The sequence below is a fragment of the Orcinus orca genome, chromosome 11 (assembly GCF_937001465.1).
Source record: "Orcinus orca chromosome 11, mOrcOrc1.1, whole genome shotgun sequence".
Lineage (NCBI taxonomy): Eukaryota > Metazoa > Chordata > Mammalia > Artiodactyla > Delphinidae > Orcinus > Orcinus orca.
This window is the reverse complement of record NC_064569.1, coordinates 56,773,522-56,801,346: the sequence shown is the minus strand read 5'-3', so window position 1 is coordinate 56,801,346 and position 27,825 is coordinate 56,773,522. Positions and strand designations below refer to the sequence as shown.

General features: G+C 37.7%; 1 protein-coding gene across 1 annotated transcript in view; it reads left to right on the top strand.

Moving 5' to 3' along the window:
- The window catches only part of PTPRR (protein tyrosine phosphatase receptor type R), a 274,441-nt gene that overhangs the window by 234,264 nt on the left and 12,352 nt on the right, over positions 1–27,825 (top strand). Inside the window, exons 12-16 of the mRNA XM_004281891.3 lie at positions 5,706–5,785; positions 6,213–6,350; positions 18,878–18,988; positions 20,309–20,466; positions 24,008–24,121. Of these exons, the coding sequence (XP_004281939.1) occupies positions 5,706–5,785; positions 6,213–6,350; positions 18,878–18,988; positions 20,309–20,466; positions 24,008–24,121 (601 nt within the window). The remainder of the gene's footprint in view (positions 1–5,705; positions 5,786–6,212; positions 6,351–18,877; positions 18,989–20,308; positions 20,467–24,007; positions 24,122–27,825) is intronic.

The following is a 27,825-nucleotide window of genomic DNA, read 5'->3' as shown; positions in this document are numbered from 1 at the left end:
ATCTCAGAAGGATTTGGAAATTATTAGGACTATTTTAAAGTTCAGCCTTCTCTGTTTCCTGCCAGATGCTATCAGACAACTGCTTCACAGTCCTGTGTCAGCTTTTCCATTCCCAGAACTGGGTGGGTCGCTTGAACCAGGGCACCTGTGCTGACAACTGATGTTGCAAATAACAGATTTTCTGTTGAAAATGTCTATAGCCTGAATACCCCACCCACCCCCTGTTGCACAGAATATAATCTAGTAAATATAGCTTGGACAAGCCACATCACTGGCTGGAAAATCATCAGAAAAGACTGGAATGAATATGAAAAGCTGCTCTTTATGGTTTATTTTAGACTGTAATATGGCGTAAATTTGAAACATTACATAAAATAATAATCTTAAAATGATTAATATTTTAAATATTACAGTTGTTTTTATTGTTTTAGCCTACAATAAACTCTCAAGTTTAAAAGCTTCCAGCTTGTACATATTAGTGAGTTTGTATAATTTGGAGGATGTTTTGCAGCAGAAATACGGATGGCCAAGAACCAATTAAATTGTAGCTTTTTTTCTAAGGACAGTGTCAGCCTGGCTCAGAACATTCTTAAGTGGTAGATTAAAGTGCTTAGGTCAAGTTTATATCAAATTACTTTACAATATAAACAAATATTTGTGATAAAAATTTATCTATGTCCTAAACACAAGAGCAATGGGAAAAAACTGATCATATATCAATGTGAAATTATTTGTATAACAAAGAAGTATAACAAGAAATTTTATGTATATTTTTTTCCATGCAGCCAATTTATTTATACAACTATAAAACAATATAAATCAAAATTTAAAACCCTATTTACTCGGACCATCATTTTATATTTAAAAATTTAAAGTCTAGTAATGTTTCCTACTTACATTATGTTTTCCATTTCACTGTATAAAGTGCCTAGAACAGAGTAAATATGCAAATAAGTGAACCACTCATTAAAGCAACGAGTTGTGTGACTCAGCAAAATACTGGAGTTTAGACTTGATTTCCTATCCTGGCAAAAACATTTACAATTTATGGAAAGATACTTAATCTTTCTGTGCCATCCTTTCTTTGTCCCTAAAAATAGTAATAGTGATACTACCCTGTAAGGCTATTGAAAGAATCAAATAAATGTATGAAAAATGGCTAGGAAAGTTCCAACTAATAGTAAACCCTCAGCTAATGTTAGTTTCTCCTTTCCTTCTCTACCTAACTGAATCCATCATTAACCCCAGAAACAATTCCAGAAAATAAGAACACTAACCTTGGAGAGAAACGTTTACAGTTTCAAAAACAGTATTGAAGAGCCCTGTTTTCTCTTATAATGTTCACATGCATGTTAAAAAGTGAATTTCACATAATCTATCACTGCATTGCCAAATTCAGCACTGTCCACTAAAACTCTCTACAATGATGGAAATATTCTGTATCTCCAGTGTGATAGCCATTAACTGCATGTGGCAATGAGCACTTGAAGTATAGCTAGTGCACTCATGGAACTGACTTTTAAATTTTATTATATTTTAATTAACTTAAATTTACCTACATGTGGCTAGTGGCTACCATAATGGACAACACAGGCCTAGAGTCTTCTCTCTCTTCCAACAAATTTGAAGATGATTCCCAATCATCTTGAAGGTGTGGCCAGTCCCTGCTTTCCTTCCATTTCCCACTTATCTTAAATTCATCTCTGAAAACTATCCTATTCCTCTCATTCCTGCCTTTGCCCATCACTGGGAGTGATACACTTTTCCCTCATCTAATAGCTTCTTCTCTGACTTCAAACCTTAAACACATTTCCTCCTGGAGAGGAAATCTTCAACTCAGGATCCAGGTACCATTTTGTCTGTTAAAAAGAAGACTTAAGATTGCCAGAGGGTATTTTAAAGAGATCAAGGTGGGGAAATTTCATGTGTTCTATACACCAAAACTTTATGTGTTCAATAATTTGTTGAGAGGAAAAAAGAAACAAGAAGGAGGGAAGAAGGTAGAGGAGAGGAAGGGAAGGAAGGGAGGGAGGAAGGGAGGAAAGGGATCTAAGGAGGAAGGGAGGGGAAAAAGGAATGAAAGAGGAAGAAAGCAAAGGAAGGAAAGAAGGAAATACTGAATAAAAAGGGAAGAACAGAAGACAGGGAGGAAAAGTCATCAGTGCTCAATGTAATATTTGTAGTTATTATTGATACTGCCCAGATGAATCATAAACGGTATGCTAAGCATTTAACATATAATTCAGAAATACCAATTCTGAAAAAAATTATCATAGTGAATTTGACTAATATGTAGACTTAAAATGTATCACATGAATAAACTTATAACAATAAAGATGAAAATAATAACTGATGATGACAAAATTTTGTTTTTTTAATCCTTGACATTTTTATTAGACTAAAAACACTAAAAAGGCTTTGGTTGGAACCAAATTTATTTTCCCCTACTCCATCATATGTTGTATTCTTGTTTTTGTTTTTGTTTTTGTAATATTTGGAAATCTCTGAATACTTGGAAATACTATAAATTACCAATTTACAACATAAACTTAATTAAGCGTGACAGGACACCTGCTTCTAAGCAATTTTCGGGTTGAGTTCCCAGTAAATCATATATATCGTAGGCATTATAAAAACTGAAGGAAGTGGGCCTCTTTTCAAGTCTGAGTGGTTTAGGGCGTTTGTGGAAACTTTTAATAATCAGTGGATACTGAAAAGTAATGGAAGTTTTCCTGTCCCCTTTGCTATGAAAAGAAAAAAATTGAAAAAAAGCATTGTTTTAACTCTTCCTAATCGAAATTAATTCTAATGTTAAACACTCTCTCAGCCACATACCAAATAGAAATCACAAAGGATACAAACGTTAATTAAAGACAGCCCTTGCTCTCAAGGGGCTCATCACAAACCATTGAGGGCAAGCAAACATTTAAGCACTTAAAATACAAGATGTTAAATTCTAAAATAAAACTCAGGCAGCCTGAGCAAAGAAGGGAATGCCTAATTCCACCAGGAGGACAAGGGAGGGCTTCTGAAAGGAGGTATTGCTTGAACTGAGCTCTCTGAAAAATGAGGAAGACTTTACCATGCAGAGACGGCAGGGAAACAATACATGCAAAAACATAGACTCTGCAAGAACGTGGAGTATTTGAGAGATTTCCCTGGGCCCATATGACTAGAGCATGTACACGTAGAAAAGTGATTACTGATGAGGCTGTGGGAAAAGATAAAGACTTGTTGGACCCACTAAGGAGATTTCATCCCCTAGATCTGCACTGTCCAGTAGAGCAACCACCAGCCACATATGGCTAAGTAAATTTAAATGAATTAAAATTAAATAAAATGAAAACTTTAGTTCCTCAGTGTGTACTAGCCACATTTCAAGTACTCAATAGCCAACATGGCTAGTGGTCACAATTTTGGGCAACACAGATAAGGAACATTTCCATTATCACAGAAAGTTCTATTGGGCAATGCTGCTCTGGACTGTCGAATTGTCAATAAGTATTCATAATAAAATGAATGCAGTGGGCAAATAAGTTTATAAATAATACCTTCTTGGAAATTCACAGAGTATATTAGCATAATATAGACCCTGAGAAATTCTGCAGTGAAAAGATTGTTGTTCAAGTTTGTTGAATTCAGTGTTTTCCATATTTATTTGATTACTGAACCCCCTTTTTAAGGATGATCTAATTTACAAGTTATATGACCTAATTCTGTATGTTATAAAAGAAATGATTTACAGATAACAGTTTGGGAAATACTGCTGTGGACAATTAGGAACCATGGATGGCATGGGAATGATGTGATCAGATTTTATTTTACAAAGACTGCCTTGCCAGCTATGAGAAGGATGGATGGGTAAAGAACAAGATTGAAGGCAGTTAGACCAGATGGGATGCTCAGGTCCTAGCCTAAGAAGAAAGCCTTGGGAAGAGGGAGGCAAGATAAATCCTAGCGAGTTTCAGAAAACCAAATGGACAGAACATGAATATGGAGACTAGTCCAACTAGTTTTCAAACATGGACTCAGGAGCTGTGGTAGCACACGCAACATAGAATAACACAGGGCTATCAGGAGCACGTGATCATGTGAAGTTTCACAAAGCTGTAGTATATCCAGAAGGAAATGAAAAAATGTAAAATGTGGTCTATAAGTGAGGAGAGTAGTCTGGTGTAAGATATATATTTGGGAGTCTGCAGGATATGGGTACAAAATCATGGGGATGAATCAATCACCCAACAAGGCAGTGTCAAGTGAGCATAGAAGAGGGTCAAGTTGAATCCTAGAATCAGCAACATTAAAGGAGGCAGACGAGGGACTTCCCTGGCGGTCCAGTGGTTAGGACTCCACGCTTCCACTGTAGGGGGCACGGGTTCAATCCCTGGTTGGGGAACTAAGATCCCATACGCCGTGCAGCACAGCCAATAAATAAATAAATAAATAAATAAACTAAAGGAGGCAGAAGAAATAAGCAAAAGATTGAAAAAGGACCATTGAATAGGTAGCAGGAAACCCAGAATGCTGTGACGCAGCATCCAAGGGAAGAGAAAACTCCATAGAAAACTCCATAAAAAGATATATGATCTACAGTTTTTTAATTCTACACAGAGGACGTGAAAAAATAAATACCACCATTGGGTTTAGTAGCAAAAGTGTCACCAGCGGCAAGAGCAAGAGCCGTGTCTGCATAAGACTAGGGTTAGGATAGATTGGAGTGTACGCAAGAAGGATTGAAGTGTAGGTGAGGAGGTGGGCAAAATACACACTCAGACTTCACCTGTCGGGAGAAGAACAACAACAGAACAATTGCTAGAGAGGAATGCATAGAACTGACTTCTTAAAAAATGGAAGGAGCCATTTAAATCAATGCAATAGACATTTACTGAATGTCTATTACATATATAAGCACTGTGCTAGACACCAGGTCTTACACAGATCATGAAAAATCCCCATCCTGGCCTTCAAGAGGCTCAGAGTGTAACTGGGTTAAAGAAATCACAAAGGGATTATTTACGTAAATGTTGGTAAAAATCACCACCGTGGTTCACAAAGAGCCTTTCAACTCTTCTTGATGGAAAGTGATTTTAGAATTTAATACTGTAATAATCTAGCCGATATCAGATATTTGTGATGTCAGTGAACAAACACATGGTAAAGACAGCTTCTTCCAAGTAGTGAGAGGAGATTTGGACTGGACCAAGTGTTTGCTGTTGCGGAGGACAGAAGAGAGACTTGAGTAGGGAGATATGGTGCAAATTCCAAATGCAAAGAATAAGAAAAGGAGCGTAAATGAGAAATGGGGTCAAGAATCAGAAACCCACCAAAAATGGCGTAAAGTAGAAACTCATCATCTTGGGCTTATGGACGAGATCTGTGTCAGGACAAGGGGTAAAGATGGTCTCAAATGTCCCTCAATAAACACAGATCAAGAGACAGACACACATATTTTGGAGATTAATCCTTTGTCAGTTGCTTCATTTGCAAATATACAGCAGAAACTAACACACCACTGTAAAGCAATTATACTCCAATAAAGATGTTAAAAAAAAAAAAGAGAGACAGACACACAGCCACACCAACAAAAAACATTGACACATGCCAGATGGTCAGTATATAAGTGTGCTATGTACTGGTTATTGATGTTCTAAGAAACATAAAAGAGTAAATCTGGTTAACACAGTCTTTCTTGTTTTCTTCATTAGATCCCCTCAGCAGAGTATGTTTAAGACCAAAAAATGTAACTAATTCTTTGAGCACCTACATTAATGCTAATTATATTAGGGTAAGTAAATAAATTTCTTTCTGATGAGCATGTCAATTTACTATTTAGAATTGTTAGTTGTTTTTTTATTTTCCCTCAGAGTTGGTTACTAGCAAGTTTGTTGCTTTTTTTTGCTTGCTTGGTCATAATCAACCTTGGTAGTGGGTCATTTATAGTAAGTCTTCCTTTCCTGTGTGTCTGTGGCTATAGTGCTCCCTCTGAGGTGCTCTGGGGAGGACTGAGATTTAGAAACCTCAGTACCATATGCTGTGCCTGACTTGCTGGGAGAACAACCCCAAGAATTGTGGTGCTAGAATCAATAAAGCTGCAAAAGTCTGTGTTGCTTTTGGATTATCAGAGCTATTTTGTTTTGAAGATCTTTCACCTAAACTTTCAGTGCAAGGCATGAACTTCAAAGCCAACATTTCTGTCTCCTTTCTCACACTAGGGCTACAGTGGCAAAGAGAAAGCGTTCATCGCCACGCAGGGCCCCATGATCAACACCGTGAATGATTTCTGGCAGATGGTTTGGCAGGAAGACAGTCCTGTGATTGTTATGATCACAAAACTCAAGGAAAAAAATGAGGTATGACCTTTACCCAAGTACGGAACATTAAATTTTTTCTGTTGCTATAGAAGAGAGATTGTTTAAGGAAAATTGCCGTATACTTAATAACAGATTTAAGATGGAAACATTAAGACATTTAAAGGCTAGGCCACTTAATGCTTCCAAAAAACGGTAATTGGTGTTCTATGAATGACGACTTTCTTTCAGTTAAATCAATGTACTTGGCATACACGGATCACATTTGTACCCATGTATCTCTGTAAGGAAATGAGGGGCCATGAATTATCATTCTGATTTAGAGGCAGGGAAATAAAAAATTGTTCATTTACATCCCAAACAATTTTTGAGCACCTACTAACTGAGATACTATTTTAGTTGCTGGCAATATATTAGTAAACAAACACAAAGATTCCTGCCCTTGGTAGATTTTAACTTTCTAGTTGGGGAGATACAAACAAAAAACATAATTTCATAAAAATATAGCATATTAGGGCTTCCCTGGTGGCGCAGTGGTTGGGAGTCTGCCTGCCGATGCAGGGGACACGGGTTTGTGCCCTGGTCCGGGAAGATCCCACATGCCACGGAACGGCTGGGCCCATGAGCCATGGCCGCTGAGCCTGCGCGTCCGGAGCCTGTGCTCCGCAACGGGAGAGGTCACAACAGTGAGAGGCCCACGTACCACAAAAATAAAATAAAATAAAATAAAAATAAAGTTGTGTAATTCCTAAAGGGTGCTTTCCTAGGCACTGCTTACATTTCATGGCATCTTTTTTTTTTCCTTTAACATCTCATGGCATCTTATTGAGATAAGTTCCAGTCTGATTTTAGTCAGCATTTGTGATTATTTGCTTGTCAAAATTACTATACCAGGGCCTCACCAGGACAATCAGAATTTAAGAAAACTGAACTTTCCTTTATACTCCTTTGGTGAGTTATAACCTTTGATTATACTATAACTCTGCTGCTAATCAAGAAAATTCAGGCTCACAAACAGCAATTTAAAGTTTTTTAAAGTTTGTTGTTTTCTTCCATTTTTGCTGCAATAGATAAAGGATCTTTTTCTGAAATTTATCCTGGAAAAAAAGTACATTTTTTGGCCAGTAGATGAAGTTTTATACTACATTAACTATATGCTTACTAAATAAATGCATTTCTATGAATCTTATATGAAAGCCTGAGGTGGCATAATAAAAATAACCTAATATTCTCAGGTGTTTCACCCACTATCAATCTGTCAACATAATAAGCTACTGACAATTCCTGCACAGTTGTTTAATATCTGCGACAATTTACCTTCAAGGTAGGAAAATATTCTTCAAGTTTTAAAGGTGTACTGTCTGTGTATATACACCCATACATACATACATAGAACTTATGTAATATGGCAGACTAGATAATCTGAAAAACCAGTCATACTGGGTGAAATATGATACAGCATGCATAGCAGAGCTTGGGAGGAAAAAGGTAAATCAGTCAAAAACTGAATAAAAGGCATAAAACCAGAGAATTACAGGTTACTTGTGTTTTAATGACAATATAAGAACTGGAGACAAAGCCTTGGGCTTGTAGGAACCAGGACTTGGAACTGAGACCTTCCATGAAGTGAACACCTTCAAGGGCTAGGCCTTCAGTGAAAGGGTGAACCACAAAAATAAACCTACCTACCAAAATAGGATTATAAGAGGAAATGAATCCAGCGAAGTCTGGCCTTCTCGTGGGATCAATAAAGAGGTACTCTTGAGTATTCAGAATTCAAAACCCCGGAAACACCAAGTGTTAAATGATTAATATACATTAGTGATTCTTTTATTTATATAAATCATTTATAAACTAGTTTATATTCATTTAAGTAATAATATAAAAAGTAATACTGCATTGGTAATGCTCTTGTGGCACTTTACAAAAACAAAGGCAAAAACTTTCTGGATGCATGTACTCTAGGCATACACTACACAGAATTTCAAAAGAAAAAGCCCAGCCAAACATAAGCTCAGAAGTCAAAATTCTGAGACACACATGTAAATAAGCAACATAAGTAAAAAGCAGAAGAGGCCACAAATAGTGGAAATAGACCCACAAGAAATTGAAATAATAGAGGCTGTTTTATAATTAAGCACACAAAATATAAAATTTAAAAACTTGACAAAAGAACAAGTTACTATCAAAAAAGCCTAGGAAGGGCTTCCCTGGTGGTGCAGTGGTTGAGAGTCCGCCTGCCGATGCAGGGGACACGGGTTTGTGCCCTGGTCCGGGAAGATCCCACATGCCGCGAAGCAGCTGGGCCCATGGGCCATGGTCGCTGAGCCTGCGCATCCAGAGCCTATGCTCCGCAATGGGAGAGGCCACAGCAGTGAGAGGCCCGTGTACCGAGAAAAAAAAAAAAACAACAACAACAAAAGACTAGGAAGATTTAAAAACAAACCAAAGAGTCCTAGAAATAAATATTATACAGACATTAAAATGAAAAAAGAAACATCATGAGATAGTTTTATTAGCAAGCTGGACACAGCTGAATAAATAATTACTGGATTAAAAAATAGAACTAAGGAAATTACCTAGAAGATCAAAATGACCAAAAATATGAAAGAGAGTTTCAGACATATAGAGGACAGTATTTAGATGGCCAATATATGTCTAATGGATATTTTAGAAGATGAAAAAGGAGAATATTAAAAAAAGAAGTAATATTTGAGGAAATAATGGCTAAAGATTTTCCAAAACTGGTGAAAGACTTGAGCTCTCAGATTTGAAAAGCACAGTAAATTCTAGGCTGGATAAGTAAAAATAAATCCACAACTAGACACATCTGTGGAACTGAAAAACACTACAGAGACTATTTTAACAACCAGAGTGACTAACAATTGACTTCTCAATAGCCAAAAATCAGTAGAATAATACCCACAGAGGAACGAGAGAAAATCACAGACAACCCAGAACTCACACAGGATTTAGCAACATTTCCTAGATCTGAATAGACTGTACTACTCCTGCCCACTTTGGTTTGAATTACAATTTTCTGAATAGATTGTCACGATGTGTTTTCTCAAAGCACATTCATACCCTTATTAATTCTATTTCTTCTATTAAAAATAAAATCTTATAAAATCAACATAGAAAAAGCACTGTGATGTATGCAATTACATAAATATAAGTATGTAAATGTTTTGAAACAAGTTATATTTTCCACAGAAAACATTACTTTCTTTTTACATATTTATTAAGGATTAATATTTGGCAAAGCATATGTGAAACAATATCTAACAAGGATTAGCAAATAGGTTGTAGTAACTGTGTAAGATAAATTATAATTTTGGTGTCTTGAGCATTTCAATCCTCAAATTTTGTGATATATTTGTTTCCTTAGACAAAAAGTCAGAAATACACCAATAGTGCTTTAACTTGTTCTTGAATCAGGGTTTCATCAGGACAGAAGAAGCCAAGATTGATGGTTAGTGAGAAAGAATTCCCTAGAAGTTGAGTAGGATGTGACATATTTTAAAGAAGTCCAACAAAGATAGATTGAACACTTGGCAAATATGCCAAAGCCCCAACAGACAGTTATATTCTTCCCTTCTGTCCCCAAGACCAAAGTTGTGATTCTAAAAGAACTGCTGTATGAGATAAATATGTATTTCAAAGTGACACTGAGTTGATTTACTGATGATGCTCAGACATCTCCATTCTGAATGTGCGGAGGAATAGAGTCCATCTTGTTCTTTCTTTTTCAAGTGCATCATACTTGGAGTTAACCTGTTGGTACCATTCTCAGAATTCACGTTCTCCATAGGAGAGCCAAGTAGATCTTTTGAAAAGCCAGAATTTTTAAAAAATAATGGCCACATGCAGTGGTTGGGAGTCCGCCTGCCGATGTAGGGGACACGGGTTCGTGCCCCGGTCCGGGAAGATCCCACATGCCGGGGAGCGGCTGGGCCCATGAGCCATGGCCGCTGAGCCTGCGCGTCCGGAGCCTGTGCTCCGCAACGCGAGAGGCCACAACAGTGAGAGGCCCGCGTACCGCAAAAAGTAATAATAATAATAATGGCCACATAAAGGGTGATTGAGGTTTTTATTTTTCTCTTTGGCTGCATAATTCAGAAATTGAAGAGGTATTATTTTTTTCTTACCATTTTTAGCCTCTTGCCTTTTTAAATGTCTGGGATATATCTTCTGGAAATATCAAAGTAAATAGATTATGTTACATGTTTTCTATGTGTAATTTGCTACATGTACTTTCCCGTGGCCAGTCATAATTCCAAATATTGCAGTAAAGATTTTGACTTCTGTTATTGTTGATTACCCATTAAATTAAAATAAAAATTCCTTTCCGTCCAGATTCTCTAAAGATGTAAATACAATACTATGGAGGAAACTTTGATGTTTTACAGATCAAAATGATACTGAGAAGTCTGGCTCAAAAGAAATAGGCAGTAGACTTCACACTGCCAGGAAGATGCTGTTTACCAAAAATGTGCCAACTTTCAATTGTGTTAAGCGTCATTGTTTGGAACAGACAAAAATCATTTCCTCCAAAAATATGTGAAGGTGGAGTTATCTTTAGAAATTCCCAGGCTTTATATTTTCATGAACCTTTCTATTTTCTAATACATAAATAAAGGAATAAGTGAATAGTTGCCAGTTCTTATTCAATAATCCCAATATTCTCATAGTTACTTTATAAAATGAGAATAAAAAAGTTTTAAAATAGAGCTGAAGAATCAGTTATCTTCTATGGCAAGAAAGGAGAAGAGATTTTTATTGCTGGTAAATTTGATTTCTTCATTTAGATAAATCTCAAGAAGGGAATTCCTTTTGAAAGAAATAAAACATTGGAAACACAGTGTTCAAACTTTCAAGGTGAACTATTGCTTGACTAGAGAAGGCACAGTGGCCAAAATCTGCAAAGCTGGAGTTAGATCAATCTAAGCAGGACAGGAATCATTTGCATATTTCCAAAGTCCTCAGACTAGCTCAGACTTTCTCCTAGGAAAGAAGAGAAGCAGTATGAATGTTGGTCATAGTATACATACTGTGGAAGATATTTTCTACTGACTGCCATTTATTAAATATACGTAGTAAGCACAGTTAATTCTGTGCATTTTCACTCTAACTCTACAAAGCACGATCTACTATCCCTATATTATGGATGAGAAACTTGAGGCTCAGAGCTTAAACCATTTGCCTACAGCCTCAAAGTAAGTGAGTGATAGAGTCCAAATTTTAGTACAGGTTTATTTGATTCCAAAGCTCATGTACTTAATCACTGCCCCAACATAATAAACGGGCCAAATAAGGGTACAAGACATTAGAAGACAAGGGACCCACTGTTGGCTTCAGGGAGCAGTAAGACACTGAATTTATCTTCAGGAAGTGAGGGAATTACTTGGTCATTTGGCCTAACAAAATACTTCTCTCAAGTATTTAACACAGCCGTATTCTTTCTTAATATTTACATTTTTCATCTGGATTCAGCTATGTGACTTAAATACTTACAAACCCCATTTTGCCCATTGACCTATTCACACTTTGCAAGCAGTTTGACCTCAGAAAGTGAAATAAATAAATCGTGTTTTAAGTCTTCTCTGTTTTCATTCCCTTCCTTTCTCTCTCTGGTAAAATTATGGAAAGGATTTATTTTAATTACATTTCTTTGTCCATACAGCTCATATGGTGCCTTACAGTTTTTCAGTAGGGGCTGCAGAGTAAGTAAGTGCACCAGGGAACATAAACCAGGCAAAGCAACAGCACACAGAGGCAGACAAGACACCACATAGCATGCGTGAGTTGAGCCGTTTGATGTTGTCTGGGCATAGTAGAGAGTGAAGAGAGATAGGACGGGAATGTTAAATTTTGCTGACGAATATAGAGAATAAAAGAGGGTTCTGTATTCATTGTATATTCTGCTTTTAACATTATATTATGAGTGCTCTCCATGTCATTAGTAACTCATAAAAAACATGATTTTAAATGACTGCTAGAATTTCATTGTGTGCATGCTAAAACGTATGTAATCATTTCCTTATTAAGAGATATTTAAGTCATTTCCAATCTTTTTACCCACATCTTTGATTATTTAATTAATGTATATTTTTAGGTGTGAAATGACCTGGCTAAATGATGTGGACTTTTGAAAAAACGTATTCCCAACGACCTGGCTAAATGCTGTGGACTTTTGAAAAAACATGTTTTCCAGAAATATATCTAACTGTACCACATCTTTAGCATCTGGAATTCTCCAGCTAACCTTGAAGACATTCAGTACATTCCTCTTTATAAAACATCCAATGCTGTATTTGTGCACATTCATTCATTCATTTGACAGATATTTATCAACTGTCAACCGTCAAGCACCAGTGTAGGTGCTTGGATTATATCTTTATTGACAAAACAGACAAAGATCCCTCCTTTCATGGAGTTACAATCTAAAAGGGGAGACACAATACACAAGAAACAAAATTTTAAAATATTGTATACAGGTACAAAATGTTAGGTGCTATGGGGGGTGGAGAAAACAAACATATGGTAGAGTAAGAGAGATGGAAGACAGTTTGCAATGAGATAAGGAGGTCATTTTAAAATTTATAAATGGCAGCCTGTAAGAATTTTGTGAATACAAAAGAAGATAAGCAATGACTTCATTGAGTCAAGCCACAGCTACTCTAGATATCTTTACTTAATTAAATACATCCAGAAAAGGTAGGGGGTTTTTTTGCAATATAAGTATTAATTATATCCCATGTTGACCTTAAGTTTCATGATAAAATCTGATGGGTATTCAGTTGGGAATGACTGGCTATTAAATATATAAATAACTTATACTTAAAAATAAAGTAGACCTCATTAAGCTGTACATTTGAAGAGAAAATAAATTTTTCTGATAAAACACTCGTAATTAAATGTTAATTATTCTATGTTATATTCTAAATGAATGAAATGAAAATACATCTTCTCAGCTATTTAAAGTTAGCTAAAAAAATTAGAGTTTAAGTTAGATAATCTAGAAAGTTCACCAAATATACATAGAAAGTCTAGAAACTGGGCTGTTTGATCTTCCAAATAACTAATATTTATTGAGCACTAACAATGTGCTTAGAAAGCAATCTTTACAATAAACGTATCTGTAAATCCCACTAAAAGAGGACACGGAGACACAGGGAGGTTAAGCAACCTGCCCAAGGGCAAACGGCTAGCAACCTGACTCCCAACTCCTCACCACTGTATACACCCTCCTCAAATCTTCTCCCTACTTAGGGTGGGAAGGGAGAAAGTTCCAGTCCAAGCAGTGATTGTGGCCAGAGAAAAGTGTGCGGGATTGCTTACAGTCCAGATTAAAATCTCTAACCGTTCTCTCCAGGAAGGAAAGAGGAGATGAACAAGACATTTTGATTTGGTTTAAAGAAACAAAAAGTGTCAGATCTGCTCATTCAAAGTAGTGGACAAGGTGACCTCCCTGGTGGTCCGGGGTAAAGAATCCTCCTTACAATGCAAGGGACGTGGGTTCGATCCCTGGTCAGGGAACTAAGATCTCACGTGCCGCGGGGCAACTAAGCTCACGAGCCACAACTACTGAGCTTGCACGCCTCAACTAGAGTGAAGCCCGCGCACCCCAAGGCAGTGTCCGTGCGCTGCAGCGAAAGATCACGCGTACCTCAACGAAGATCCAGCATGCCGCAACTAAGACCCGACACGGCCAAAATAAAGCAAAACAAACAAACAAAAAAAACTAAGTAGTGGACAATTTGAAAGTGTGGATTGGAACTGTGATGGGGGAGTCATGCTGAAGTTAGAGGTCAGTCTTTGAAGTGTGGGGTGGACAAGAGGATTCACATTTTGTACCAAGAATGAAAATAAACGAGCAAAGTCCCATAATCAGAGTGTCTGTACAAACAAGGTCAGGGAGGGTAATTTGCAAGACAGTGGAGACCCACTGACTGGTATTCTGCTGTCCTGGAGGACCAGAATTAGATATTTGGTATCTAGAGAAGCACCCTGACCTAGCACTGCCCAGCAATGCCGAGCAGCCTAAGCTCATTTCCTGAAAGACCAGGGGCTTGACAGTTATGCTACCCAAGCAATTAAGAGTAGCCAGAAATTCAGAGGCTGACAGCCCCTAAGAAAAATTACTCACCTGTCCTTTCAAACATGCTTACATTCCAAATATAACTTGGCACCTTAATTTTTAATCTGCTAGGTTCTATTCAATTGCTGTAGCCTGCTTTACTTCTAACTATAGTTAGAAGCCTTCTTATTTGACACAGTTAATCCAAAAAAAAAAAAAAAATAAGAGTGGAGACTCAAACACACAAAAAAACTCTAATGTTTTACTTTGTCTTAAAACAGGTACATTTGTTCATATTCACATTTGTTCATTATTTTATTATGGGACTGTTTTTATTTTTAATATTGGCTCTCGGTCATATAGTTTGTGTAAATCATGCCCTTTATACGTCATTGAAATGTCCCATTTAAGTTTCTTTGAAACGTGAGAGAACATAGAAAAATTTGTAAAGCAATATGAATGCAGAATCCTGTCTATATTTCCAAACTTTGCCCTTTTATAATGGTCTCACCTGTACCTGATTTGACCACAGTTTTCTTTACTGATTTACTTTTTTTCCCCAGCGAAAACCTAATTAACTTATGCAATTATTTCATAGAACAATTCTTTTTTTCTTTCCACCCTCATGTTTCATTGATTTATGTAAAGTTTCATTAAATTACTGGGCTCTAATAACAAGTACAACTGTCATTAAGAGGTTCGGATATAAATACCACTTGTTGAACATACAGCTCAGCAGATAGTGACAGACTTGCTGGACTTAGTAAGAGAGCGGACAGAGAGCTTTCAGTGTTCCACGAGCATCAGCATATTTCATAGAGGGAAGGGAGGGCATTGGTTATTGCTGTAAAAAGAAGTGTCGGTTATTAGTGCAGAAATCAAAGACAGAAACTTGAATGTATAAAGTGATATTTGCTCAGAGGGTCCTAGCCCCAAGAAGATGGTCCCAGAAAACCTTATGAAAACACCTGAGCTTCAGTTTTCTCAGCTGTAAAATGATAAAAAAAAAAAATAATAACAACAATATCTACTCTCTGCTCTACCTAACGCAAATGATCGTGGAAGGGATTCAGTGATATAAGGTTGGTGAAGGTGCTTTTAATATTAAATTGCTGCACCTATGTTACTAATATTTAATTGGAACACTAAGAATTAGAGTAACCAAAACCATAATAATTTTAGACAATCTGACCCATTCTGTCTTATATGCAAATGTAACCCAAATGCAACTGAGTATCTTCTTTTTGTTTATTTAGAGCCACTTTCTATGTGATGATAGTCTTTAGCTCATAGAGCAAAATCTCTTTGATTTTAAGTGCATGGAATTTAAAAAGAAAGTAACTTAAAAATAGATTTTTTTTTTTCAGGCAACTAAAATACTAGCTAGACCTGTTCCTTCTTTATACACAAATAGTCCTAATGTGGGTGTGAGAGGGATGGTCAAAGAAAAAAGATTATAAAAATATCAGTTTGCTTTGCATTGCATTCTACTCTTGCTGTAAACCACTGATTATGAAACATTGGTTGATGTCCAGAATCCTTAGTTAGGGTTCACTAATTGCTTGTTTGCACAAGAGACACATGACCTTCTGGAAACCTCTTTGTCCTCCAAATTATGAATTCTTGGAATTAATAGATCATTTTACTGCAAGAGTCAGCCCATCTAGCAGAAGAATAGTGATGATTTGGGGTTGCATACTGCTAGATAGCGTGCTATTTCGAATTACCTACAATTATTATGGTTTCACTATATTATCTGTAAGAGAGCATTTTCCTTCCTTGCATTTTCCTTTTTTATATCATTGTTAGCACCACAATAAAGAAACCCTAAAAAGCTCTTCACAAAAATAATTTGAACATGAACTTGTGCTCTTGGAAACAACTACGTTTGCCACTCTCCCTCACTTCGTATTCAAAAGCACCCACACTTCTCTGGTCTCTTTTTCTGCGTTCTCCTAAAAGGGGGAAAAAATGTATTCGGTGTGTAGAAATAAGCTATTGTATCTCAGAAAGGAGATGGGATGCTAATTAAGGGTTGTTTGAATGAACAAGTCACATTGCATTGTCTACTGGGAGCCCGCTGCCAATTTCATTTTTGGTAAAGAGTCAAGAAAAACATTCAAGAGGGCCCCGGCAAGCTTGGGAGAGAAGCGAGCAGCGCTTCCATTTATCAAGTAGGTGCACAAGCCTGGACTGTATTGTTAAGAGTCAGGGTGCAGGCTGAGAGCTCCTGCCTCGCAGCTTTTCTTACCGGTTTCAAGAGCCACCTTCCCAAAGAGGGGCCTGCTCCTCAGACGTGATCTTGGACAATGGGGCCACGTATGCCAGACTGCTGGGCCACTGAATGCCACTTTCTTTGTTCAGTACCTTTTTCAAGATTCTTTGTCACTCTTCTTGGATTCATCCAGGAGGCATGGGTTTTAAGACACAAAATAGCTCGGGTCTTGCAGCGAAATAATTGATGCTCCATTGAAAGAAACCAGGCAAATTGGTTAGTATGATTACCTTTAACAAACTGGGGGAATTTGAGACATTTGGCAACTCGTAAATGAGGAGGGAAAGAAATTGCTGTATTTTTAAAAGATTGCTTTTTTAAAAAAATTATTAAAATATAGTTGATTTACAATGCTGTGTTAGTTTCAGGTGTACAGCAAAGTGATTCAGTTATACATATATATATACATATATATATATGTATAATTCTTTTTTAGAGTCTTTTCCGTTATAGGTTATTACAAGATTTTGAGTATAGTTCCCTGTGCTAAAGATTTCTTTTTTTAATGTTAATGTTATATTAGCCAGAGTAAGCCTTTAGCCTGATTGCTTGACAGTCTTGGGTGTGGGGTGGCGTGTAAATAGAGGTGAAAATGATTTACTTTGTTTGGAAAAGGACCAGAACGTAGAGGATGCAAATGTGTTTTTATTGTAGTGGATGAAAAACACTGATTCCACTAGGTGAAGTGACTTCCTTGTGGCTTTATCACATAGAGTACTTGGTACTTAGCATGATAGAGCCCCAGAGGTGTGTTTCTGATACTTTATGTGTCTTTTCCTTTAGTTCTGTAATTCTGTAATGTTTTTGCTGCTACTCTTTTAAATCTATAAGTACTTAATTTTTTTCAAGTTTGGTCACGTGCCTTTGACATAGATGTAAAGAAACAAGTGTCCTGAGGACCTCAAAGTCCCTGTTGAAGGCAAGAAGTGAAAGAATTTCTCTATAAATATGCATGTGTGTTTGAAAGAAAATCATGAATTCTATTTAAACAATATTTCTAAAATTAAATTGCTTCCCTGGGCACTGAAAATAAAATGTCAACTTTCACACTTTACATTCTTAGTCATTAAAATGCGTGGCAAGAAATTAATAGCTCTTTTGCAGTTGTTTAAAAGGCAAAATAATAAATAATATGAGCTTATATGTATGCTTGAGTCTCATTTTGTAGTTTTTTAAATAATGTAGATTGGATATCATAAAAATAATATAATATTTAATGCATGATCTAATGCATATTTAAGTAATAATCTAATCACTTTAGATCAAAAACCCATTCCATAACTGAGTAGTTGTAAAATAACAATAATAATAATAACATCATGTTTTTAATGCCCACTGTATGCCTGGCTTTGTCTTAAGTGCTTTCCATGTATTAAATCTTGAGGAAACTGAGTCCAGAGAGATTAAGTATCCTGTTTATGGATTCACAGATAAATGGTAGCACCAAAATTTGGCCCCAGGCTCTCTGACTCCAAAGCTTGCACCTTAACCACCACATTATATTTTCTTGCTCGCCATATAATTATTATTACTGCTATTAAACCCTTCAAAAAGGATCCATCATAAAGATTTTTTAAATAATTTTGCTATACATTTATTTCAATGGATCCCATAGGCGAAAGGGTCATTGGTCCCAGAAAATATAATACCTTAGGTGTATTAATGGTCATTACATCTGCTTTACATACAAGGGAAACTGGATCCTGTGGCACCTAACACATCACAGATACTCTAATTAGAGACTTTTTTTTGATGAAGCAGGAAATGTGACTTGCCTCAGTCACTGTGGGAAAACATTCGTTTTAATCCTAGTCATCACAGGATAAACTCTAATATTTGGATCTTAGTTTCCTAATTCTTAATTCAGTTCTTAATTAGTCCTTAATTTCTCTATGGGGATTTGGAAAATCTCACCTTAATTATTTTTTGGTGTGGGATTAATAGTGTTGGGCAGACATATGTAAAAATTGATATTTTATTTAAAAAGCATTGAGATATAATTTATACTACACTATACATACTATAAAGCTTACCCATTTAAAATGTATGGTTCAGTGGTTTTAGCTCATTTACAGAACTGTAAAAATTGATACTTGATTTTTTAGATTAACTAAATAGAAAATTTTCAGATGCTTGAATAAAAAATACTCCAAGGCCAATGAAAACCATTAATATTTGCTTCTTTAATATTTGTTCTTCTTTCCCCTCCTCCAGAAATGTGTGCTTTACTGGCCAGAAAAGAGAGGAATATATGGGAAAGTCGAGGTTCTGGTTATCAATGTAAATGAATGTGATAACTACACCGTTCGAAACCTTGTCTTAAAGGTAAAACTGTGGAGCTGTAGCTATCTACAAAGTAGACGATGTTGGAGGATTACATTTCTACTTTGAAATTATTTATCCTAATAAGTACTGCAGATTCAATTTAAATAAATTAAATAATGTCAAGATCAAGGAGAAATTATAATCACTCCCTTAAGGATTTCTTTGTTATCGGCTACTATTAGTATGTGGAATTATTAAATTAATATAAGCAGCAATTATAAGCAGCAATTAAGGAAATTCACTAAGTGGGAGGCTCAGGTCTTCTACTCTGCATAAATATGACACCTCTGATTTAACCTTTTGAATGCCTTTAACTAAAGGCTAGAGACTGTACCATGATTTCTTTTTTTAATGTCCCTTTGGTCTAAGCAGATTTAAATAAGGCCTGGAAACTGTGAAAGGGAAAATCTGCACTTGTGGGCGGCAAGAAAAGCCTGAAGTGTTGATGAGATCTCCCAAAACCTGGAGTCACAGTCATTTATGGGGACTTTCCCGGACCACATTATGTCATAGAAAAGTTATTTAAATTTGGGGCAGCAGATGCTGAGGAATGTTGCCATGGTATTGTTTTTACTTCTGGAGAGCAATCATCCCAAAGATTCCAGTTCTATCTAGAGCCTCATTACTGGGACAGAATCACCGCAGAGAGGAAGAGGGTAGATGCAGAGCCGCGAGGCACTTACTGAGACCTGTTCAACACGGTGTTCTCAAGTGCCTCGTCCACACCAGGCCCCCCACTGGGTTTTGATGTGATGTGCATGGACCCTCACTCAAAGCATTTCTAATCTAGTGACCCCCCTTGTCGCTCCTTTACTACAGGAATTCCTCACTGCTGTGAAAAACTGGAATTTGGGATGAGTGTAGAATTATTAGAGAGACTGACTATAAAATTAAGCGTTCTTATACTGGTCAATATGTTTATAATAACGTCTCAGGAATGTTCAAAGAGCAGGAAATGCACTATATCCTGATTCTTTCTTGGCTATATCTTCATCTAACAACCATTATGTTTATTATAACAAATTACAAACATATATTTAGCATATGTATGTTTTCTATATTAAATATATCTTAAACATATGTACTAAATACATATTTATCATTTAACAGAGTAAGACTGTCAAACTTTGGCATCAGCATAGTTACAGTAAAGTTTTCTCAGGGTGAAAGAGTATTCTTCAAAAATCTCCTAGATTTTTTTTCCGCCTAGAAATCAGTTGCCAGCAAGATGGGAGTGATAGAAGGCATTCAGTATTGTGGTTTGGGTGACTTTTAGTTCCACAGGACAATGAAGCATCTGGTGGCTGTTCCTATTTTCAGCAAGGAAGTCACACGCAACACGTGAAGCATTACTGGTACACCTCATGGCCCGATCACAAGACTCCAGCCAGTGCCCAGCCCCTTCTACAGCTCATGCTGGATGTGGAAGAAGACAGACTTGCCTCCGTGGGCCGAGGGCCTGTGATTGTCCACTGCAGGTAAGGGATGAGCTGTCCTTTCTGCCTAAGCAGCTGTCCTTTGTAAAGTCATAGAGCAGGTGGAAGTTGGGTTTTACTTCCTGGTTCTGATTTGGCTGATAAATTAAATATGTATTGAAAATGATTAACTTCCTCATACTTGTGGCTTGACCGAGATGATACTTAACAGAAATGAAGTGACATCATTAGCATATTTTCAGCGAACAGTCACACAGTGGAGAAAATATCACTTCTAATTAACAGCTCAGGGAACAGGAGAACTTATTCACTCAGTCCTCTACCTTGAAACGTAGATGGCTTCAATTAGTCTCATCAGTCTCACGTATGCTAGGAATGACATATGGTTTTTTTAATTATCAACAGCCTTTTGTTGTTTCAAGATGGCCCCTGGACTTTACTAGGATTGTATCTTGATAACATTTATTATTATGTCAAATTTGGTGAAAACCAGTCAACTATTCTAAAAGTTACCTCATGAAAAACAGATGGAAATAAATTTATGAAATGGGAAGTGGGCAAGTGGTAATTCGCCAAAAGGAGAACAAAGTGCTGTTACCAGAACATGCGGTACTGGAGGCTGGGCCGACACAGTGACAGATGTCCGCAGTGGTTCCCTTCCCTAACGTCTAGCTTAAAGGTCTTCTCCTTTAAATTATACCTCTTCCCCCTGTTTTCCCGTTAGCGTGCCCAAACTAAAGCATATATTTTAAGGTTATTTATATAACTGGCCATTTATTCTCCATACTTTCTCCAAATAATTGGTGTTACTTTATTGACCCTCCTAAGTCTTGTAAGATAGTTTTTGATATTGTTAAGAAATAAAATATGTTATTTTAGATTATAATTTTAGCCTTCTTTTGAACCTTTGTGGTTTAATTAAGGGTAAAATTGACTACATGTCTGTTTATCCAAAGTGTCATTATCTAGTTTCTAACATTAGGCCTCATCCTAAACTTAGCTTGGGGCTGAAGAAAAATACCTAACTGGCCATACTTTAGGGCTGGAAGTGTCCCCCACCCAAAATCATAAAACAGTCAGGATGTCTAAAATGAACTTACCATTTCCCCTGTGAAACCAGCTCCCCTTCTGATTGCTATTTCTAAGAATGAGACCATCTTTTTTCCAGGCACTCAACATCAAATGTTGACAGTTATCTTTGGCCCTTCTCTCAATTCCAGCCTCCATATCTAATCAGTCACCAGATTGGCTTTCCCTTCAAAGCTTCTCCCATAATCATCACTTCCTGCCCAACCACCCAAGTTCAGGCCCTTATGACCTCACCCATGTATTTTAGAAGAAGTCGGCTAATTGCACATACACACCCCACTTCCCCATGCTCCACCCCTACTACAGCCTATTCTGTGCACTCCTCTTGGATGAGGTGCCTAAAACCCTCTTTCATCACATGGAGTCTATGCTCAACACTTCTCAAAGGCTTCCCATTCCCTAGAGCAAAAGTTCTCAACCTCGGATCTGTGGATTAGCTATGAGGGCCAGTGAACTTGAAATGACTTGAACAGATTTGAATACATGAAGTTAGGTGAATTTCCTGGGAGTGAAAACTCATTGTTTTCAACAAATTCTAAAAAAAAAAAAAAAGGAAGAAAAAAGACTACCATTCTTTTACTGGATGATGTCCAAACCTTTTAGCTTTCCATTTAAGATCCTTATAGGCCCCACTGTACCTTCCCAGTCTTATTTCCCACTGTTCCTCTAATGTAACTTTCTCTTTAAGCCAAACTAGCCTACTCATTGTCACTCTATTCTGCAGCAGTTCTTTCCTTTTACCATTCTCATCCATGGAACATTCTCTCTCCTTCATGATAACCCAAATGCCTGCCATTCACAGGGTATAGTTCAAGTCCTGTCTCTTTACTGAGACAAAGTCTCCATAGACACTTCAACTAAAAGGGACTCATTCCTCATCTGAATTCCTCTGCACCCACATTCAACAGGAAGTAAATGCCATGTAGGAGAAATAGTGCTACATGAGTGCCAAGAGGGGAATTATTCATTCAAACCATGAGGATTGAAAAAGCCTCTAAAAGTTGGAATAAAGTTGAACAGGATCTTGAAAAGAGGTCCAATATTTGTGGTTTTAAAAGGTGGTAGGGAGGGCATTTCTGACTGGAGAAATATCCATTAACACAAAAAGAAAAATTAGAAAATAGGAGTTTTTTGCAATGATTCAAATGAAAACAATGACGCAAAGGGTACAAAGTTGACAGCAAAAAGCTTGAAAGTTCGTCACAGTCATATTATGTAAGGGCCTGAATACCATGGAAGGGTGCTTAGACATTGTGCTGTGACCACTAGGAGCCATCTACAGTTTTTGAGTAGCGCGTAATATGATCCGGTCCCTGTTTTAGAAAGATGAACCTAGCAGCTGTGTATATCATGAATTAGCCCAGGAAGAGTCTTGAGCCTTGGAAACCATAATGAGATCATTGCTAATCATAAAGTAAGATTTCAAAAACGTGAGCACAGTTTATAGAAAGGAAAGCATGGATCACAACAGCTCCGCAGAGGTGGAAAATATAAGAATTGGTAACAGATTGGATGTGGGAGTTGAGAGAGGGGGAGATGTTGAAAATAGCTCCAAGATTTCTAGGCTGGAAAACTTGTGGCTGCCTGGTAATGCCATTGAGGAAAAAGATAATTAATTCTGTTTTAGATACACTGAATTTAGATACATTGAAATGCAGCAAGTGTAAAAAAGCAACAGCAAGAGTGCCAGCTAGGAGGTGGAATGCCAATCTAGAGTTTAGGAGAAACTTGGGGAATTTAAGTGTAGATCTGAGAGAAATTTACATTTGTGGTTGAAATTGCTGAGAGAGAGAGAGAGAGAAAGCTTGTTTGTTAAGTTGATGACTTACCGTCATGAGTAAACCTTCCATGACAGGTAGTATGTCTGTTTAACTGTTACCTTGATTAAAAAAAAAAAAAAAAACTTGGAAATATGTGCTTCTAGCCACATCCTCTCTCCTTAACTGAATTGAATCTTCAGTTATTCACTAGCATCTTCCACATCAGTATATCCAAGACCAACGTCCCCACTCTCCCTCAAATCAGCCCTCATTCCAGAATTCCCCCTTCCTCTCGACAAACGCTGCCATTCTTCCAGTCCTCCAGGCGAGTCACCTTGGACTTCTTGCTTTTCTCACCGTTCAGCTCCACTCCTCCACACTCACATTTATGATGTGTATAAGTCTTTCCCCTCCTTGCTACTGCCCATACCTTACCTAATTTCAGGCCTTAATTCTTCTTTGTAGAACAACTAGTACCTTTTTCACTATTCTCTCCCCCCCTACTACCTCCCTCCACCCCATTCATCCTACTGCTTAGACCTAAAGGGAAGAATTGCCGTTAAAGCACTCAGCACAGGGCCGGGTTTGTACACTCAGTACATGAGAGCTGTTGCTGCTGTAATTACTATTATTAATCGCAATTGTTTCCAATTTTAAAAGTACCTTTTTAAAAGAATATATTTTACCTTCGCTATTTTTCCTGCACCTTTTAATGCGTTACCTTTTCTTCTCAGTGCAGGGATAGGCAGGACGGGGTGTTTTATTGCTACATCCATCGGCTGTCGACAGTTGAGAGAAGAAGGAGTTGTGGACGTGCTGAGCATCGTCTGCCAGCTGCGTGTGGACAGGTGAGTGTCAGGGGCAGAGGGTGAGAGACACTTCAGAGCAGCGTCATCGTCACAACCTAATCCGATCAGCCTGACTTTGTCAACACCACAGGCTCTGAAGTCCTAACTCTCTGTAGAGGTTTGTGTAAAATGCTTAGGAATGTACATTACATTAAAAAGCCATCGAAGAAACTGTTATTTGCAACACTCACCCTCAGGAGTCCAAAGCCAAGAGCTTATGCTTAACCCTTCCTTGTCTTTGCTGCAGGTTGTTTATGGTGGTAGCTGTTCCTTCTTAGTCTCACACCTCTGTTCCTCCATAGGGACTTTGCATTTTCATGGGACTTAAGTGAATCATTCACTTTAGGATCTTGATCCTTAAAAAGGAGGCATATGTCATAATACCAAGAATCGTCTTTTTTTTCACTGTTCCTTTTTTAACTGCACAAAATGCAGGTAACAAAATTTACCATCTTAACCACTTTTGAGAGTACAGTTCAGAGTGTTAAGTACATTCACATCGTCCTGCAACCTAATCCAGAACTCTTTTCATCTTGAAAAGCTCTGTACCCATTAAACAACAAGTACCCATTTCTTGTCAACCACTACTCACCTTCTCACTCTATGAGTCTGGCTACTCTAGGTGCCTCATGTAAGTGGAATCATGCAGTATTTGTCCTTGTGTTACTGGCTTCTTTCACTTAGCGTAATATCTTCAAGATTCATCCATGCTGTAGCACGTGTCAGAATTTCCTTCCTTTTTAAGGCTAAATAATATTCCATTGTACGTATATACCATATTTGGTTTATCCATTCATGTGTCAATGGACACTTGGGTTGCTGCCACCTTTTGGCTGCTGTGAATATTGCTGCTATGAACATGGATGTACAAATAGCTATTTGAGGTTCTTTGGAGTATATACCCAGAAATGAGATGGCTGCACCATATGGTAATATTTTAAACTTTTCAAGGAATACCATATTGGTTTCCACAGCAGCTGCACCATTTACAGTGCCACCAACAGTGTACAGGGGTTCCAACTTCTGTCTGTTTAGTGTTGTTTTTTGTAGTGGCCATCCTAATGGGTGTGAGTTGGAAGAGTCATGTTTATGTATAGATGGTTTGATCACCTTTGTGATGATGTCTGTTTATGCACTGAAAACAGAACAAACAAGTAATTTCTTTTCTTCCTTGCTCCCCAACTAAGGCTGGGGAAATGAACAGTTGAGTCAGTGACCGAGAACGTGCACAGGTGCTCATTGAGAGCAGGCACAGAGAGGAAGATGCTATATGGGCACATGAGCAGTGGACCTCCCTGCTCTGCAGTTTGCTGTGCTATCGTGGATGAAGAGTTGTTCTGAGAGCTGAGCTATGGTTTCTCTTCTTTCATTCGCACAGCGAATATTTATGAATCATCTCCTAAACGCAAGGCATTTTTCTGGATGCTGCACGTACTTAAAAGAGATGAGTGTGGCTCTGCTCTCCTAGAGTTTAGATGCTAACAGAGAGAAGAGAAGAGATAATAAACAGCACAGAAATAAACAGGACAATTTCAGACAGAGATAAATGCTCTGAGGTAATAAAACAAGAGTCACAGGATCTGAGCCTCCTGGAATTTAGCCCTGTGACCTAGAGTTTCCTAAAAGTAAAACTACAAAAGTCACATTTTTAAGTCATGCAATAAATATTTGTTGAGCCCCTACTAGGTACTAGGTCCTAGAATTTCAATAGAGACAAAAGAATTGTTCAGAAAATTCAACGAGAAAATATATACAAAGCACTCAGAACAGAGTCTGGCACCCGGGAAGCCTTTCAATAAATGTTCACTTCGTTACTATCATCTTCATTATTATTAAAATCATCAGTGAAGTTTCTCCAGTCTCTAAAAACTAAACATTCAAATCTCCTTTCCAGATGAGGTTTTCCCTCCCCATCACTATTGTTCTTTGTTTCCTTTTAAATAGTAATTTCTAAGTCTTTGTCAGTGTATCTTCCCTCTATTTTTCTCTTAACTTTGGCTTATTAGAAGCTGTTTACCTTGATGATTAAGATTATGGACTCTGGAAATCTATTACCTGGCTTTGCATCCTGACTCCCACCATTTCCTGGTTGTGTGGCCTTGGGCAAATTATAAGACTTCTCCATGCCTTGATTTTCTCATCTGGAAAATGGAAGTAATAATAGCATCTACTTCTTATGTTGTTATAAGGATTAAGAGATAATCTGTAAAGTGGCTGGCACTTAAGCATGCAACCAAGGTTAGCCACAGTTATTATCAATAAATATAGCAAGAACCTGAACATGTATCTATAAATTGGAACTAATAATATATACGCCACAGGGTTGCAGTAACATTAAGAGGAGATTATACCTGTGGAGTACTGAGTAGAACATTTAGTCTAGGTTTCTTACCCTCTCTCTACCCCCCTCCCCACTTCTGCCTTTCCATACCCCTCATGTAACTACTTCCAAAAATGTCTACTTTTTGTGCATAAGAAGATCAGCTTCAATTCTCTCTCCCCCTCCTCTTATAATTGCTGTCTTGGTTTCCTGAAACCCCCTTGCCTTCCATCCACTACTGCCCACCCCAACTGGAACAGGACCCATTTGCTTCACTTCAGACTCCACGACCTACCTTCACCAAGAAGAGGGGACCTATGTCAGACCTATGTCAGAGAGTGAGGGACAGTACCCAGTCAGTCTGCGGTGACCTTGATCTCTTCTGCTTTGTGCTTCTGTAAACAAGGCTCCTGCATGGGACCCACATATCCCCCAGGGACTCCAGTTCATGTCCGTGCACCCACTTTCCTATTAGCTAGAGCCAGAGTTCCATGAATGCCAAATACATAGATCTAAACGGACTCCAAGTTGATGTCCAACACCTGTTCTGACCCTATTTGGAACAACACCCTGAAAAAAGGGGGGGCTTCGTTTGCTCATTGTTTGGGCTCTTGTTACTCTTAGATCTTGTCGATTCGCCCTCCCATCTCCCTCCTCCCCCACTGGCTTCTATAGCCTGACCTCCACCTTGGTTTCCACTTCCCGGTCACATTACTCTGTCAAGTCTACCAAATTGTTCTCTAGCTTTGAAGAGAATCACAAATACGTTTGTTTTTTTTTTTACAAATACATTTTTAAAACCATATCACAATGCCTCCTCTATCGGCTCCTTCCTTCCTAAAGCAAATGGACAGAAATTTTTAGCCTTGGCCTTCCATCACCACCAAGGTCTCCCACAAGGCTTGTCTTTTTACTCCTGATAGGATTTTCAAAACATATTCAACTTCTCTGCTGATCTAAAGCCTATGGATTCCCTACCCCCTGGATCTGAATTACTGCCAATATGTGTCTTGATATCATTCTAACTGATTTATTCATCAAGATCCCTTCTACATAAATTCTGAGCCGCTGCTTCTGTTGTTTATGAAGCAGATCGTCTCCTTGAAACTTTCCTTGAAAAGTCTTTCCTTTGCCTTCCTTCCTTCACAGGATTAACAGATTTTCTTTTTCTTGTCTCTTCCTTCTGTTGTGCACTTCCTTAGTTATTATAAAAAGCAAAACAGAAAACTCCCTCCTTTCTTTGTCTCCATCCAACTTCTTTCCATCCTTCTTGCATCTTGCTTCATTTTTTCATTCTTTTCTTGTCATACTTCACTTTCAGAATTCCAGTTTGTAGGCGACTGCTGCTGTCGACCATGGATTTAACTCATATTGGTAAAGGGAA